Below are 15375 nucleotides of genomic sequence, written 5' to 3'. Positions count from 1 at the left end.
AGCGTTTGGTTCCTTTGTCCTCCAGATCGGTGAATGGTTTTTCTTTTTTCCCTCCTCTTCCTCTACGCAGCAGGTGGTTTTTTGCATTGTCTTGGAGCAGAAGTTTCTTGGTGGTGACCTCAGTCTAGCCAGAGGGACTCTCATGGCAACACCCTCGAATCCCACTACCGCCAAGGTTCTTCTCTCACCGAAAGATAAGCAACAGGTAATCAAAGCAGTTTAATCACTGCAAGATAAAGCAATTCAATCACTGAATGCAGTGGTAGGCAGGATCGTAGGCCTTACTCCTACGAGGCAACAGGTTCGTGATTGGATCATGCAAGCTGAGCACTCGAAGGTGACCATATCCAGGATATCACCATCTATGGTAGGGAAGTCTTTCTTCTTCAGCTGTGCTCTACGGAGACCACCCTGTCCCTTGTGGAGCAGAGCTCGATCTTCCTCAACCCACACTTGGTATATCTTTTTCCTTGGTACCATGGATTTACGGTGGACATGGACACGACATACCATGTACCCCGCCTTTTGGTGATGCTCCGCTTCCTAGGCTCCCGAGACAGTACAAAGCCATTCTCTTGTTCATTAGTTGAACTTTTGGCATGGTGCTGGAGTCCCCACCCGACACAACAGGTTCGGTGGTAGCAAATGACGAGATCCCCAGACTTCAGCTAGTGGTGGAGTGTCGAGAGTCTCCCTTGGAGGAGATCTACCTCGAGACATTGGATTGGGGGGGGCTGCACCAGAGGGTAGAGATCTCAGGGCTCTCGAGCCAGTGCCTTCGATGCCGACTGATGGGACACTTGGCACAAGATTGCCCAAAAGGTTAGAGACCGAGCTCCCCCCCCCAACCCGCAAACGCACCAGGGACAATAGAGTGCGCCACAGGCAACAAGACCTCAGCGGGCTTATAGCCAGCAACATCAACATCGGCAACATGAGTTCCAAACCCCTTGGGTGGAGCCATCCGAAGGGAAGTGGACCAAAGCTAGAAAGAAAAAAAAAACAGCAAAGAAAACAGGGCGAGCGGAACTACAGAAGAAAGGCAAAGGCAAAAGAGAAGTTGCGCGCAAAGAGTGAGATTGCTTCCCAGGCACAGGGTAAGCAACCAAGGAGCGCCCCCTCTACACGCCCACAAATGCTAGAGGACGAGACCTTCAACCTTCCAGAGCACCCACAAGGGACTAGGGTTGAGGACACATATCTACAGGCTTAGCAATAGGATGCGGGATCCCCCGAGGTTCTGGTGTCAGTCGCCATATTTATCAGGCCCCTTTGCCCCTCGTGGTAGAGGCCCTGAAACCATAGCCACCGGTGCAGCAGAGGGGTTCTCGAGCTACAGTAGCTTCAGTGTTAGTCTCTTCTTCGGCTAGCCGCCTTCCCCCACCTCCCATCTCCCCCCTCGCCTCCACCGCTCGCTGCAGCTTCCGTTGCCACCCGTCCTTCCCTCACATTCGTTATCTCCCTCGCCTCCACCACCCGCTACAGCTTCCATGGCAACTTGCCCTTCCCTCTCCTCTGCCTCACCCCCGCTCGCTTCCCCTTCTGCCTGAGTAGTGCCTTCCCCCTCCCCTGCCTCCTCCACCCCTAGCTCTTCATTCAGGCCGGAGGTGGCCCCCCAACCCGCAAGACGGGGAAAGTAGGGGCCTCTCTCCCCACCCTGCCCCCCTATGCTGGGACTGCCCACCCTAGCAGCAGCAAACTAGATCCACCCAAGACATAGCCTCTTCGACCACGTCTGGAACAGGTGGCCGCTTCTTTCAGCCACCGGGCCCTAGATAGCCATTGCCCAGGGAGTTCTGGAGATTGGGACACTAGAATTATCATGAGGTCCCCAACGCATATGCTTTGTCTTCGGAGATGACTGTGCTGATTCTACATCCCTTGAAAAGGGGCTCTATCGGCATGGTTGGCTCCCATACCCATCCGTTCTGGGAGCTTTATTTCGCCTCCACCAGAGAGGAGCAGTGGACCCCGTCCTTGTTTGACTGTATGATGAGTGAGTAGATGTATCGCATGATGGAGCGGTGGATGGGTCCGCAAGAGATTGACCTATGGCTCAATCATAAGGACTTTGCCATTTATTAGCTTGGCGTTCTCGCATTGCGTATGGGAGAGGGTTTCGCAGTTGCCGTCATCAATCTGATGCAAAGCCTTTTCAGGGTATGGTAGAGACTGGCAGGGGGATTCATACAAGCCCCACCTAGGTGTAGAGAGGAGTTTGAGCCTCAGTCCCTCATTTGGCACCCGGAGGTCCACGACTAGGATGGTTATATTCTCAGACAACGGACACACATAGGCTGAGCTCAATGGGACAACGGACCAGCCAGCTCGTTTGGGGCTTGGAGCAGACTTCCATCTAGGCGTGCCTGAGGGCTATCTCTCACTTGCGAGGAGCCGGGCATAGGCTGAGGGAGATAGAAATAGCCATACCATAGGGATGGAGGGTAGCTTTGCAAACTTAGGCAGACAGAAGATGGCTGGGACACTTCTCTAGCATAGGTGTCCCTTTGCGGGTCATGATGCGGCACGGCAATGGTCGAGTCAGTTTCTTCAGAGTGGGGATGGGGGGACTTCTAGTGTCACTGTCATAGGGAGACCAAGAGATTTACTTCTTCTGGCTGACCGCTCACGGGGGTCTATCTATTGGCCGTTGGTTGGAGTAGATGAGGGTGGATGGATGTCGTCATAGTTGCATGGAGGGCGTCCTGGAGACGATCCTACACTGTCTTTGGAGCTGCTTGAGTGCCTAGAGGATCTAGCTCGGTTCCCTTCGGATTGTGGCCCGAATGCAGGATGTCCACCAAGACTTAACTTGGGCATGGTGGCCTGGCTGACGGAGGGGGGTCATGCCTTCCACATTGATGAGGTTTCCCCAGCCTATAGGATACACAGATAGAGCATTCGTCGGATCGAGCTGCATGAGGCGACCCCTCTTGCCTGACATCGTCCTCCCTCGACTCCTGAGGATGGTGTGTGGGAGACAGTGGCCATTATCACGGCGTGGAACATCTAGGTTGTGCACTGCAGCCTAGTGATGAGAGGTCATCCAGCTCCACCAGTCTCCACTCTAGTTGCTATTTGGCAGGATATCATCTATACTCTGCGCGCCAACATCAGACTCTAGAGCGGAGACTGAAAGGTGAGAGCATTTCTGCAAGGCATGGCCTACATGTGTTTTTTACATTCTCATGCCGTGAGGGATTCACTGGTTGTTTAGCCCCCCCCGATTGCTAGCCCCTGTCCTAGAGATACCCTCAGCAGTGAGCTGGGTTTTCAGAATGCAGGCTGGCCTGCGCTAGGCTTTTTTTTCTGGTCAGCGCCTTTGGGATAGCTGACTTGTATGGTTTTTGTTTTCAAGCATTAATGGAAAGCTCTTTTTTTTTGTGAAAAAAAGATATCTCCTCAGTCCAGGCAAGGGTATTGTCTAGAGACCATCCTCCTACATTCCATATTTTGATCCTAAGGGGATCAACCATGGATATGCTTTGATACATGATGGAATGTTAAAGAGAGAGTGTGCACAACTAGGGAGAGCAGATACAAATGCCAATGGTACATTACTTTTGTTAGTAAAAAAATGCTATACACAAAACCCTATTATGGTTTGGGCATTTGTCCCTTTAGTGCCTTTTTAGCACTCTTAAGTATTGTAAGTGCATGTTAACACCTATGCACATTTTCGCACCTGATGTTGGGATTGCATCCCCAAGAACGCTTTTACTATAGGTTGCATTTCTGTTCCGAATTCTCTTTTATATTATATAACAAAGCCCACATACTTTGCTTCAGAGCAAACCTGAGTTTTAACTTCTTCAGTGATCGTCTACATTCTTCTTTCTGCCTTTAATTGAACTTTGTCCGATATTTCTTTGTATTGAATCTGTTTTCTCATCATAAGATTTTTATATTATATTCTTGCAGATTCAATTGGTTCGAATTGAATTGCGAGTGCCAGAGTATGGCTGGACATTGCAAAAAGTGTTTCATTTGATGAATTTTATTGTTAACACAGGTAAAAGCTCTTGTTTTGATGAATTTTATTGTTAACACAGGTAAAAGCTCTTGCTAGGTGTGTTTGTCTTTACGAATGGTTTGGACAAATTGTTTTGTTTTATTTCTCATGATGCTCTTTCTTGTTTTGTCAGCCCGCGCGGTGGTTTTTGGCTTTCACAGCAAGGTTTTTGCGTTCAGACCAACGGTAAGTCATATTACTGTCTTTCATAATATATGTGTTAAGACACTTCTTTAGAGCTCTTCTTATGTTATTCAGTTTTTGGGGATTCCTTTACCCCTCTCCTCAACTTGATTAAGTAATCAATGCGCTTTCCTTCTATGAAGATGTGGGGACCTAAGTTAAATTCAATCAACAAACATGTAAATATATGCATTTAAATGAAGTAATGAATGAAAGTATAAATAACTAAATAGACTGTTTGTGTGTGTGTGTGTGTGGAGAAAGAAAGAAAGAAAGAAAGAAAGTTTATTAAAGTTTTTGGAAGACCGATGGGTCTATGAGACTGTGAAAAACCTGGTACAAACGAACTGTGGTGGTGGAGCTACTAAACAAGCATCGACACCAATGCAAATGCAAAATATGCAGAATGTCAGTACTAAATCCTAAGTACAACATAGTCATGTCATGTTGGTAGTCGACTATCTCATCATCATCACCATCAAGACATAAGGTGGGTGTGGCAATGGGGGCATGAAATTGGCGATAGAGTGCTGACGGCCGCTCAAAGATGCGGTCATAGCTCTGCGTCTAACCAAGGCTATCGTGACCCCCGTCGGGCGAGACTCAACTCTAAACATGGAGGGGATGTCCCCAAGTGTGATCTGTGTGTCAACCCTCTGTCTGAGCTGTCAGGTCATAGGCTTCAGGTCACGGTCATGTCGAGGCCTCATCCCGTGGGTGTCCATGTGATCTGGCTGGAAAAACTCCGTGATAGAGCTCTGAGAGGGATTAGCCAAGGAAAAAGTCTGCTCTTGTCTTCGTGCTCGAAGTATCCTCTCGCGGTGTCTGAGTGCCTCATGAATGAAACCTGCCAAACATCGTTGGTCTGGGTAGGAGATGAATCGGGCTAAAACCCCATAGTTGTCTCCGAAGAGGTAGTAGAAACGCCCGCGGATCTCATAGTAAATAGGACACCTGAAGATGAAGTGCTCCTCTGTCTCAACCTCTTGCATATCACATCAAGTGCATATGTGCCTCTCCCTAGGTAGTCGCTCTGGTCTGCTGCTCTCGACACGAAGTCTATGTGAAGAGACCCGAAACTGCCCAAGACAGATCCTCAGTGAGTCAGGTAAGTAAATCTGAGTGTACCGTGGTGGGTCAATGAAACCCTGCGTTGTGATATGTAAGAAGTGATCTCTGTAAAAGCCCAGCTTCACTGGAAGATCACTCGAGCCTAGCCAGGTTCGGAATGTGTGTAGCTGTAATAGATCCTCACGGATAACCTGGTTGACCTCGTGTGATAGGAGGGGAGAAAACGGAGCATCCATGCTATACTGGAATGGGGGTAGTCTGTCCATGTGGAGCCCCAGTCCCTCGAACCATCTCTCTGTGCGTGCATACCAGCACCTTTGGTCTCCTCCTGTTGCGAGTGCCATAAAAGAGGATAGTGCTAGCCAAGGTAGCCTACTATGCCCAGAGGTATAATCCCCATACTCCCTTACTCGGTACAGATACGTGATGACCTGAAATGCAGCATCTAGCTGTAATGGGGGTGACCCAAACCGCCCGAATGATCTGGTGAGGAATGGATGGCTTACCACGGATCATCCGTGATAGCATGAGAATCTGTAGCTGCTCCACCCTGGCCCACTCTGTATCCAACAAGTTTGGCCCCCAGCATGGATTGCCATGCATCCCCGCTGGATAGACCAAGGAGTCAAAGAGCAACCCTTTGGTCCGTGGATCATGAAAGTGAGAGTGGAAGCACTGCCTCTCTAGTCTAGCCAATGAAGCATATCCTGTGCTCAAGTGTGCCTGCATCGCGGGTCTCATAGTGAAGATGGGTCCAGAAAAGACGACCCCAAGATAAGTGTATGATGAAACTACCTCAACTGGTAACCCATCAAAGGCGAACTCCTCTTGGTGCATGACGGCTCGGATGTATTGAAGATCATAACCTTGGTTTTACCCAGGTTGACCTTCAAATCATGAGACTCACAAAAGGATTGTAGTACATCAAGGTGTCTCTGGAGCCCCTCTGTTGAGGAAGACAAGAGAGCCACGCCATCTGTGTAAAGCAATATCCGGATCAGCGTGCCCGCAAGAGAGCAACCTACCCCCCTTTGTGTCTGCATCACTATCTCAAGCTCATCAATGTATAGGCCAAACAAGATAGGTGATAATGGACACCCTTGTTTGACCCCAATAGTGCTCATGATCACTATCCACCCAGATCTTGCTTGGACTCTGCCTGAAACTCTCTCATAAAGTGCCATGAGAGCCCAAATGATCTCTTGGTCATAACCCAAATCTTGTAGGCGTCGTATGACGTCCATGGTCCCATGATCATGTTGGAAAGTCCTCCACCCTCCGCAAATTTGCTGACCTTGGAATCAAGTAGTGATGCATAAATCTTGGACATGACATGTCCAATCATAATGGTCCTATAGTTCTCCAGACTCATGGGATCCCCTGCCTTGTGAATGGATGAGATAGTGTTAATAGTCCAGGTTGAGGGATCGATTAGGAGAGAGAGAGTGCAGGTAGCTAAAGAAGCGATGAGTTAGCCGTCATGTCAAATCTTGGATAAACCAAAAACAAAGGAGTACAAGATACAAGTACGTGGACCGAGGACTAAGTGTCCTAGGTGTCACATAGGACTAAGTGTCCTATGTGGCCTAAAAGACACTAACACTATAAGTGTCTTTATTTCTGCCTATAAGGCACATACCATGGCCTATAGGGCATCACTAGAACCACCAGAGGATGGCCTACAACCCCCCCTTCATGGGATGGGCTGAAGTACTCTGGAAACGTCTTAGAATACCTGGTATTTTCTAGTCATGGTGGCACATGTTCATCCAAAAGGATATAGCCACCTATGAATGTACAAGGGATGTCAGATCATGTAACAAAGGGAACTAAGTGTAAAGCCTGTCGAAAGACTTCGAACTTGGGACGAGGAAGTGCCTTTGTAAACATATCTGCTATGTTGTCCTCTGTGGGAAGATAGGACAACTCTCTGTCTCCTGCTGTGAACTTCAATATGCTTGGTACGCGCATGAAACACTGGGTTATGCGCAATGGCCAAAGCACTATGGCTGTCAGTGTAGACAATAGTGGAGGATGTCTGGCGAATACCAAGATCTGTAAGTGACTGTCGAAGCCAAACACACTCTACTGTAGCGGCGAAAGCTGCCCTGTACTCAGCCCCACAGCTAGACGTGGCAACTGTTGGTTGCTTCTTGCTCAGCCAAGAGATACATGAATTGCCAAGCAAAAAACAATTGCCAATATGTGACACTCTGGTGTCGGAACATCTTGCCTAGTCACTATCCATGTAAGCATGCATGGTAAGTGAACCCTGATCACCACCATAGAAGAGGGCTAAATCCTGAGTGCCTCTGAGATATCTGAGGACTTTCTTCACTGCCTGCCAATGCTATGAACTGGGCATGTGCATGAATCTGCTGAGATGAGATACTGCATATTGCAAGTCAGGTCTGGTGTGACATAAATAAATAAGGCATCCAACAGCCTGCTGATAAAGAGTGATATCGCATGGTGGGCTCCCATCATGAGCTGAGAATTTGAAGCCAGGGTCCACTGGACTAGAGATTGGCTTGCAATCCTCAAACTGAAAACGATCAAGGAGCTGTCCAATATACTTGGACTGAGACATCATGATACCCCCTCAACAAGAGCAAACTGAATGCCCAAATAATAATGGAGCTGTCCCATGTCTGACATGTCAAAAATCTGTTGCAAATCAGCCTTGAAAGCTGCAATTTGTTGGGTATCTGGGCCCATGATGAGCATATCATCCACATATAAAATCAGGTCTAAAAAATCAGATCCACTCCCACGGACATAAAGAGTGGGTTTTGTGGGACTATTCTGAAAACCAAGGGATAGTAAGTGTGCATGAATTTTGGCATACCATGCCCTGGGTGCCTGCTTCAAACCATAAAGGGCTTTTCTAAACCAGCATACCTTATTTTCAGAATTAACAACCTCAAAGCCAGGAGGTTGTGTGACATAGACTTCTTCCTGCAGATCCCCATGAAGAAAAGCAGTTTTGATGTCAAGCTGGTGTACTCGCCAATGATGATGGGCTGCAATGGCAATGACACATCTAATGGTAGTAATCGTGGATGTGGGAGCAAATGTCTCCTCAAAGTCAATGCCTTGGTTGTTGGGCATACCCTTTTGCAACAAGACGGGCTTTGTATCGATCTATGCTGCCATCAGATTTCCTTTTTAATTTGTAGACCCACTGCGTTCCAATGGCATGCTTGCCGGGAGGGAGATCTACTAATTCCCATGTGTCATTTTTAGCAATGGAATGTAACTCAGCTCTCATTGCATCCATCCACTCTTTGCTGTCAAAAGCATCTTTATGGCACAGAGGCTCTTCATTGCAAGCTGTAGCAAGGAGTGCAAACTTAAGAAACTGACCATGCTGTCTATACCCTGATCTTGTCCAGGCAGCAAAAGGCTGATCTTGTTTGCTGTCCCTCAATGTATCAAGAAGCCATTTGGGAACTTGCCTTTGCTGTCTATTGAGAGCTCTTTCTTCAATGACTGTATCATGAGTAGTGGGATCATTTTGTGCCGGAAGAGAAACCTGCAAATCAGCATGAGGTTGTGACTGATTATTGCTTAGTGGAGGGCCTACAGGAGGCTCATGTTGCTGGTCAAAATCCTCTTCTGATGATGGTAGAGGTAACCAAGATTCAAAGGCATCAAACATGTCAACATCTGGCTTTGCTTTGCAGTCCACAAGAGGAGAAGCTGAATGTTCAGCAAAGATTACATCTCTACTGACAATAATCTTCCCAGTATTTGGTTGATATAACCGATACCCTCTGCTCTCCTGGCTGTAACTAATAAATATGCATTTGATTGCCTTGTCATCAAGCTTATGTCTCAGCTGAGATGGTACATGAACATATGCAAGAGACCCAAAAACTCTCATGTGTGAAAGTGAAGGCTTCTTGCCTTTCCATGCTTCATAAGGTGTAACAGTCTTCAATGCCCGTGTAAGTGATCTATTCAGCACATAGTTGGCACACATTACTGCATCAAGCCAAAATTTATTGGGCAAAGACTTGGCCTTAAGCATGCATCTGGCCATCTCCATTGTGGACCTGTTTTTCCTTTCAGAAACAGGATTCTGCTGAGGAGTGTAAGGAGGAGTACATGAGTGAATAATGCCCCGTGAAGACAGAAATGCATCAAACTCCTTTGACATATACTCTCCCCCCCCTATCTGTGTTGAGGGTGACAAGCTTACATCCTGATTCATTCTCAACCATATTCAGCCATCTCTGAAAGCATAAGAAAACTTCAGATTTGACTTTTAAAGGATATATCCAGCAATATCTTGTGAAATCATCAATGAGAGTCATGAAATACTTGTACCCGCCAATGGCATTTGTTCTCATTGGGCCACAGACATCACTGTGCACTAGCTGCAATTTCCTTTGTGAGAGTTTTGGACAATTCTTTTGAAAAAGGAAACTGATGCATCTTACCCAAAAGACAACCCTCACACACATGTTTGGAAACTGTGTGAGTCTGAGGTACATCATTTGCCATCTGCTGTGAATGTAGCTTTGCAAGAGCTCTATAATTGAGATGGCCCATTCTCTCATGCCAAAGATGAGTTTCAGCAAGCTGTGAATCTGAAATAGCCAATGCTTCAATAGAAAGTGTAGCTGAATGATGATCAAGGTGATAAAGCCCTTTTTGCAAAGTGCCAGTGAGAACTATGGCATTGTCATCACGAAGATCATAAACTAGGCATCTGTAGCCATCAAAAATCACTCTGAAACCTGAAGTAGCAATTGCTGAAATTGAAATCAAGTTGACTTCAATTCCAGGCACAAAAAGAACATTTGTCAGAGTGACAGGATGGCTTGAAATGGATGTGAGCTGCACATATCCAACTCCTTTTACAGCATATGAAGCATTATTAGCACATGTAACAGTCCCCCCTCGAGGTGCATCAGCTAAAGAATGAAACAACTCTCTGCAAGATGTGACATGCTTGGAAGCACCACTATCAAAGTACCAGGACTGAGCATCATTAGTAGTAAAGAATGCATCAACTTTGGAGGGATCAAATGAGCAATGGACAGCCCATGCCCAATCATCCTAAAGAGCATGTGCATGTGAAGCATCTTCAGGCTCATTGGATTCAATAGCATGTGAGGCATTAACTGTCAATCCTACTTTCTTTTTCTCCGAAGCAATGCACTTCCTGCATTCTGAAATGTCATATCCAGGCTTGCGACAGTAGTTGCATCTTTAAGTTATCTGCTGTGTTTTTAGATGCATGGGAGGAATTGCAGCTGCTATGCGCAGATTTTGGCTTGCCCATAGGCTTGGAAGCCTTGCCTCTTCCTGTCTGCTATGAAGCAAATGCATGATCAGGAATAATGGCTTGTCTATTAGCTCTACTTTGCTCTTCTTGCAAAAGCAAAGTAACTAGCTGATCAAAAGAATAGTGGTTGTGCATGTACCGTGGCTCTGGTACGGGATAGACAGTACAGCGCAGGTACGTAAGTTGTACTATGTAAGTACGATGACATGTATGGATCTGTATGACGCACGTACAGAACCCAGTACGGACAGGTACAACAGGGAGTCCGAGGGCAGGAAGACAAGTCAAACCCCGCTCTGATACCACTGAAGGATCGATTAGGAGAGAGAGAATGCAGGTAGCTAAAGAAGCGATGAGTTAGCCGTCATGTCAAATCTTGGATAAACCAAAAACAAAGGAGTACAAGGTACAAGTACCTAGACCTAGGACTAAGTGTCCTAGGTGTCACATAGGACGGCTTTCAGCAAGAGAAGATCTTGTGACTCTTAACCTTCAAGATTCGATTGAAGGAGGACCGAGGTGACCACTAACTCCCTCTGATCTCTTCCATGTTATCTATTGAATCTTGCGTCTTGAAGTTTCTTCTCATTCTGAAATTCAGATTCTCATCTCTCTCTCTCTCTCTCTCTCTCTCGCAGATGGGAAGAAAGAAAGGAGAAGAATGGGAATTTGTGGAGACACTGAAGCCTTTGGAAAAGGGGCAGTTCACTTGTAAATGCAAGTACTGCCCTCACAAATGGGATGGAGGACCTACCCGCATAAGAGCACACTTTCTTGGGCTGACAGGCCTTGGGGTTGACCCTTGCTCCTCCCCCCCTAAAAATGTGAAAGACACTTGCAGAAGGTTGCAAGCAAAGGCAAGTAAAAATAAATTTGCAAAAGAGCTTGATGCAGATGTGGCTGATTTGGGAGATGCCTGGGAGAGTGGTGCTGCAAGTGCAAGTGCATCCACACATGAACCAAAAAAGAAGAAACAAAAGGTGTCAAAGGGAGCCTTGGCCAAGGCATGGGAGTCCCAGGCACGGAAGGATGCCCACATTGCTCTTCGGCGCTTTTTCTTTGCAGTCCATTTTTTTTGGAAATGGTCCGTGAAATTGGCCAAGTTGGGCCTAGCTTTAAGCCTCCATCTTACAAATCCTTGCGCACTTCGGAGCTGAAAAATGAGGTGGTATGCATAGATCAAGAGTTGCTGCAGTTTTGGGAGAAATGGAAAAAGTATGGATGCAGCATAGTGTGTGATGGATGGTCTGACACTCGGCGTAGGCCTATCATTAATATTATGGTCTCATGCATTTTTGGATCTATCTTCTTGAAGTCTGTGGATACTAGTGGGTAGTATAAATTAGGGGAATATGTTTTTGGGATATTAAAAGATGCCATTCTTGATGTTGGGCCAGATAATGTGGTGCAGGTGTGCATGGATAATGCATCTAATTGCGTGCGAGTAGGAGATTTGGTAGAGGAGTGGCCTCATATTTTCTATACTAGACGCACATGCCATTGCCTTGACCTCTTGTTTGAGGACATTGGGCAGCTTGCTTGGGTGAAGCCAATGTTAACACATGCCAATATGATTATCACGTTTGTTACTCGAAAGCACACTGTGTTAGCATTATATAGAACTTTCAGCAAGAAGGAATTAGTGAAACCTGCACAAACTCGGTTTGCTTACATGTTTATCGTGTTAGCAAACTTGTTGGATGAGAGAGTCTACAATGGATTGCGTCATATGGTTGTGAGTGATGAGTACTGCAGGAAGAAAGTATCACGCACTGTGAAAGCACAACAGGTGTCTTCCATTGTATTGGGTGCCTCAATCTGGCAGGAAGCAAGAGTCATATTGAAGATATGTGCACCTATTCTAAAGATCCTCCGTTTGACTGATAGGGAAGGGGCTACCATGGGACTTGTATATGAGCTCACTGATCGAATGGTGGAGAAGATACAGACTATAGATGGCATAGACTCCTCCAAGTTGGCTGATGTCAAAGCCTTGTGTGTTAATAGGTGGGATATGATGCACTCTCCTTTACAGGCAGCATCTTTTGTTCTCCATCCTATATGGAGAGAGAGAAATCCAGATGGTGATAAGGAGGTGCATGATGGGTGGATGGATGTCATTGAACGGTACACGAAGTATGATGTTGAGAGGCAGGGCATCTTATTTGATGAGTTTGATGTTTACAAGTCCATGTCAAGCACATTTGCTTGGGCAATTGCGAAGGATGATAAGAGGATACACCAAGGGGAAGTGGTGGGAGACATTTGGGGCTCATACTCCAAATTTGCAGCAGTTGGCTATTCGAGTGCTCTCACAGGGGACATGTGCTTCTCCTTGTGAGAGGAATTGGAGCACATTCTCTCTTATACATACCAAAAGAAGGAATAGGCTTCTTCCAAAGAATATAGAACAATTAGTATACATTCATACTAATTTGCGACTGATCTCCAAAATCAAGGAAAGGGGATTTGAGAAGATAGAAGTGACCTTGGAAATGATCAACAAGGAGAAGGATGATGAAAGGCTGCTTGCTTTGCAAGAGACTACAGAGGGAGAAGAGGAGATTCCAGCTGGACCAGCCCCTCTTGTTACAGGAAGGATGTGTGTTGCTGCAGCTTCAAGCAGCTCCAGTATTTTGGAGTCCCATGGCGAGGCAGATGAGATTGACAATGATGAGGATGAGGATGAGGAGGAGGAGGAGGATGGCACTGATGCTGATGATGATGAGGATGAGGCACAGGATGAGGATGCACCTTGAGGCTTGAGCCTCATCAGTTGTGATGCATTTCAGTTGTGATGAGATTGACAGTGATGAGGATGAGGAGGAGGAGGAGGAGGATGGCACTGATGCTGATGATGATGAGGATGAGGCATAGGATGAGGATGCACCTTGAGGCTTGAGCCTCATCCGTTGTGATGCATTTCAGTTTTGTTTCTTGGCTATCGCCTGTGGCAGCTTGCAGGGCCCAGGCTGGCAGCATTTTCAGTTTGTTATATGATGTTTTCCAGCTTGCCTTTGATGTAGTACCTGCAGCCTACAGGGCCCAGGATTCTTTCACTTTTCTGGTATCTACTACCTACTACCTTTGATGATCGATCATGATGTTTTGGTGTCTGTCACTATGTATCAGATGACGAAATCCAGTTCCTAGACTCTTCATGACTTTAAAATCAATAAAAGTTTGAAGTTTTCTCTCAAGTAAATGTGTACATTCTTTATTTTTCTGGGGTAAAATTAGGGTCATTTATGATTCAGCCCCGGGGGCTGAACCATACTCCAATCATAATTCCGTACCCGTATGACGTATGCGTATGGTCACGTATGGAAAAAACTGTGACCCCCCCCCCCCCCCTTAGTGAAGAGGGTGCACGATGTGGGGCATGGCATATGTGAGAGGTTAGGGGCTGGCTGATTTGGGATATCATAGAGTGTGCGTGCATAATCAAACCACACTTAAGTGTTAGTGAGTGATGAGGGGGACCGTCCCTCTAGAAATTTCTGCAAAAAGTCCTTAGAGTTGTTACTGAGCAGAATGTTTAGCAGCTCCTCCTCGTTCCGGCGAACAAAGTCTAGTTTCTTTCTGCATACCAGTCGACGGTACTCGTGTAGCGTCTCTGGTTCACTCGAAAGACTGTTTGTAGTTTCGAATATGAGCTGATGGCGTAACGCCTTACACTCATCATCGTACCAGTTATTGCAGGGTACGATCCTCGGGTGTGGTGGCTGGGTGGAGCGGGTGGTGTGGGGGAAAGCTGTAGGATCGTTAGATGAAAGAGCAAATGCAAGGTTCAAAGAGTCGATAGATTCAGCCGTCACATCAACTAGTGTGTACAAGAAAAAGAGTACATGGTACTTGTAGCTAGACCTAGACCCTAGGACTAAGTGTCCTAGGTGTCACATAGGACTAAGTGTCCTATGTGGCCTAAAAGGCACTAAAACTATAAGTGCCTATATCTATGCCTACAAGGCACATACCATGGCCTATAGGGCATCACTAGAACCACCAGAAGATGGCCTACAAACCCCCCTCCATGGGATGGGCTGAAGTATTCTAGAAACGTCTCAGAATGCCTGGTATTTTTCTAGTCATGGTGGCACATGTTCATCCAAAAGGATATAGCCACCTATGAATGTACAAGGTATGTCAGATCATTTAACGAAGGGAACCAAGTGTAAAGCCTGGCGGAAGACTTCGAACTTAGGATGAAGAAGTGCCTTTGTAAACAGATCTGCTATGTTGTCCTTTGTGGGAAGATAGGACAACTCTATGTCTCTTGCTGACAACCGCTCCCGAACATAATGATAGTGAACTTCAATATGCTTGGTACGCGCATGAAACACTGGGTTACGTGCAATGGCCAAAGCACTTTGGCTGTCAGTGTAGACCATACTGGAGGACGTCTGGCGAATACCAAGATCTGTAAGTAACTGTTGAAGCCAGACACACTCTACTATAGCGGTGAAAGCTGCCCTATACTCAGCTTCACAGCTAGATGTGGCAACTGTTGGTTGCTTCTTGCTAAGCCAAGAGATACATGAATTGCCAAGCAAAAAACAATTGCCGGTATGCGACACTCTGGTGTCGCAACAACCTGCCCAGTCACTATCCATGTAATCATGCATGGTAAGTGAGCCCGCCCTGATCACCATAGAAGAGGGCTGAATTCTGAGTGCCTTTGAGATATCTGAAAACTCTCGTCACTGCCTGCCAATGCTGTGAACTGGGCATGTGCATGAATCTGCTGAGCTGAGATACTGCATACTGTAAGTCAGGTTTGGTGTGACATAAATAAATAAGGCATCCAACAGCC

The 15375-nt window shown here is 46.5% G+C and overlaps 1 protein-coding gene and 1 pseudogene across 1 annotated transcript in view; both read left to right on the top strand.

Moving 5' to 3' along the window:
• The window catches only part of LOC147880178 (tobamovirus multiplication protein 1-like), an 80883-nt gene that overhangs the window by 12217 nt on the left and 53291 nt on the right, over positions 1–15375 (top strand). Inside the window, exons 2-3 of the mRNA XM_087370438.1 lie at positions 3922–4012; positions 4146–4198. Of these exons, the coding sequence (XP_087226564.1) occupies positions 3922–4012; positions 4146–4198 (144 nt within the window). The remainder of the gene's footprint in view (positions 1–3921; positions 4013–4145; positions 4199–15375) is intronic.
• On the top strand, positions 11201–13439 carry LOC147880179 (uncharacterized; annotated as a pseudogene).

Source organism: Dipteris shenzhenensis, chromosome 32 (genome assembly GCF_047967505.1).
Source record: "Dipteris shenzhenensis isolate YYH24624 ecotype China chromosome 32, Dip_SZ_1.0, whole genome shotgun sequence".
NCBI classification, from domain to species: Eukaryota; Viridiplantae; Streptophyta; class Polypodiopsida; order Gleicheniales; family Dipteridaceae; genus Dipteris; species Dipteris shenzhenensis.
The sequence above is the reverse complement of the archived record's forward strand: the minus strand, read 5'-3'. Positions and strand labels throughout refer to the sequence as shown.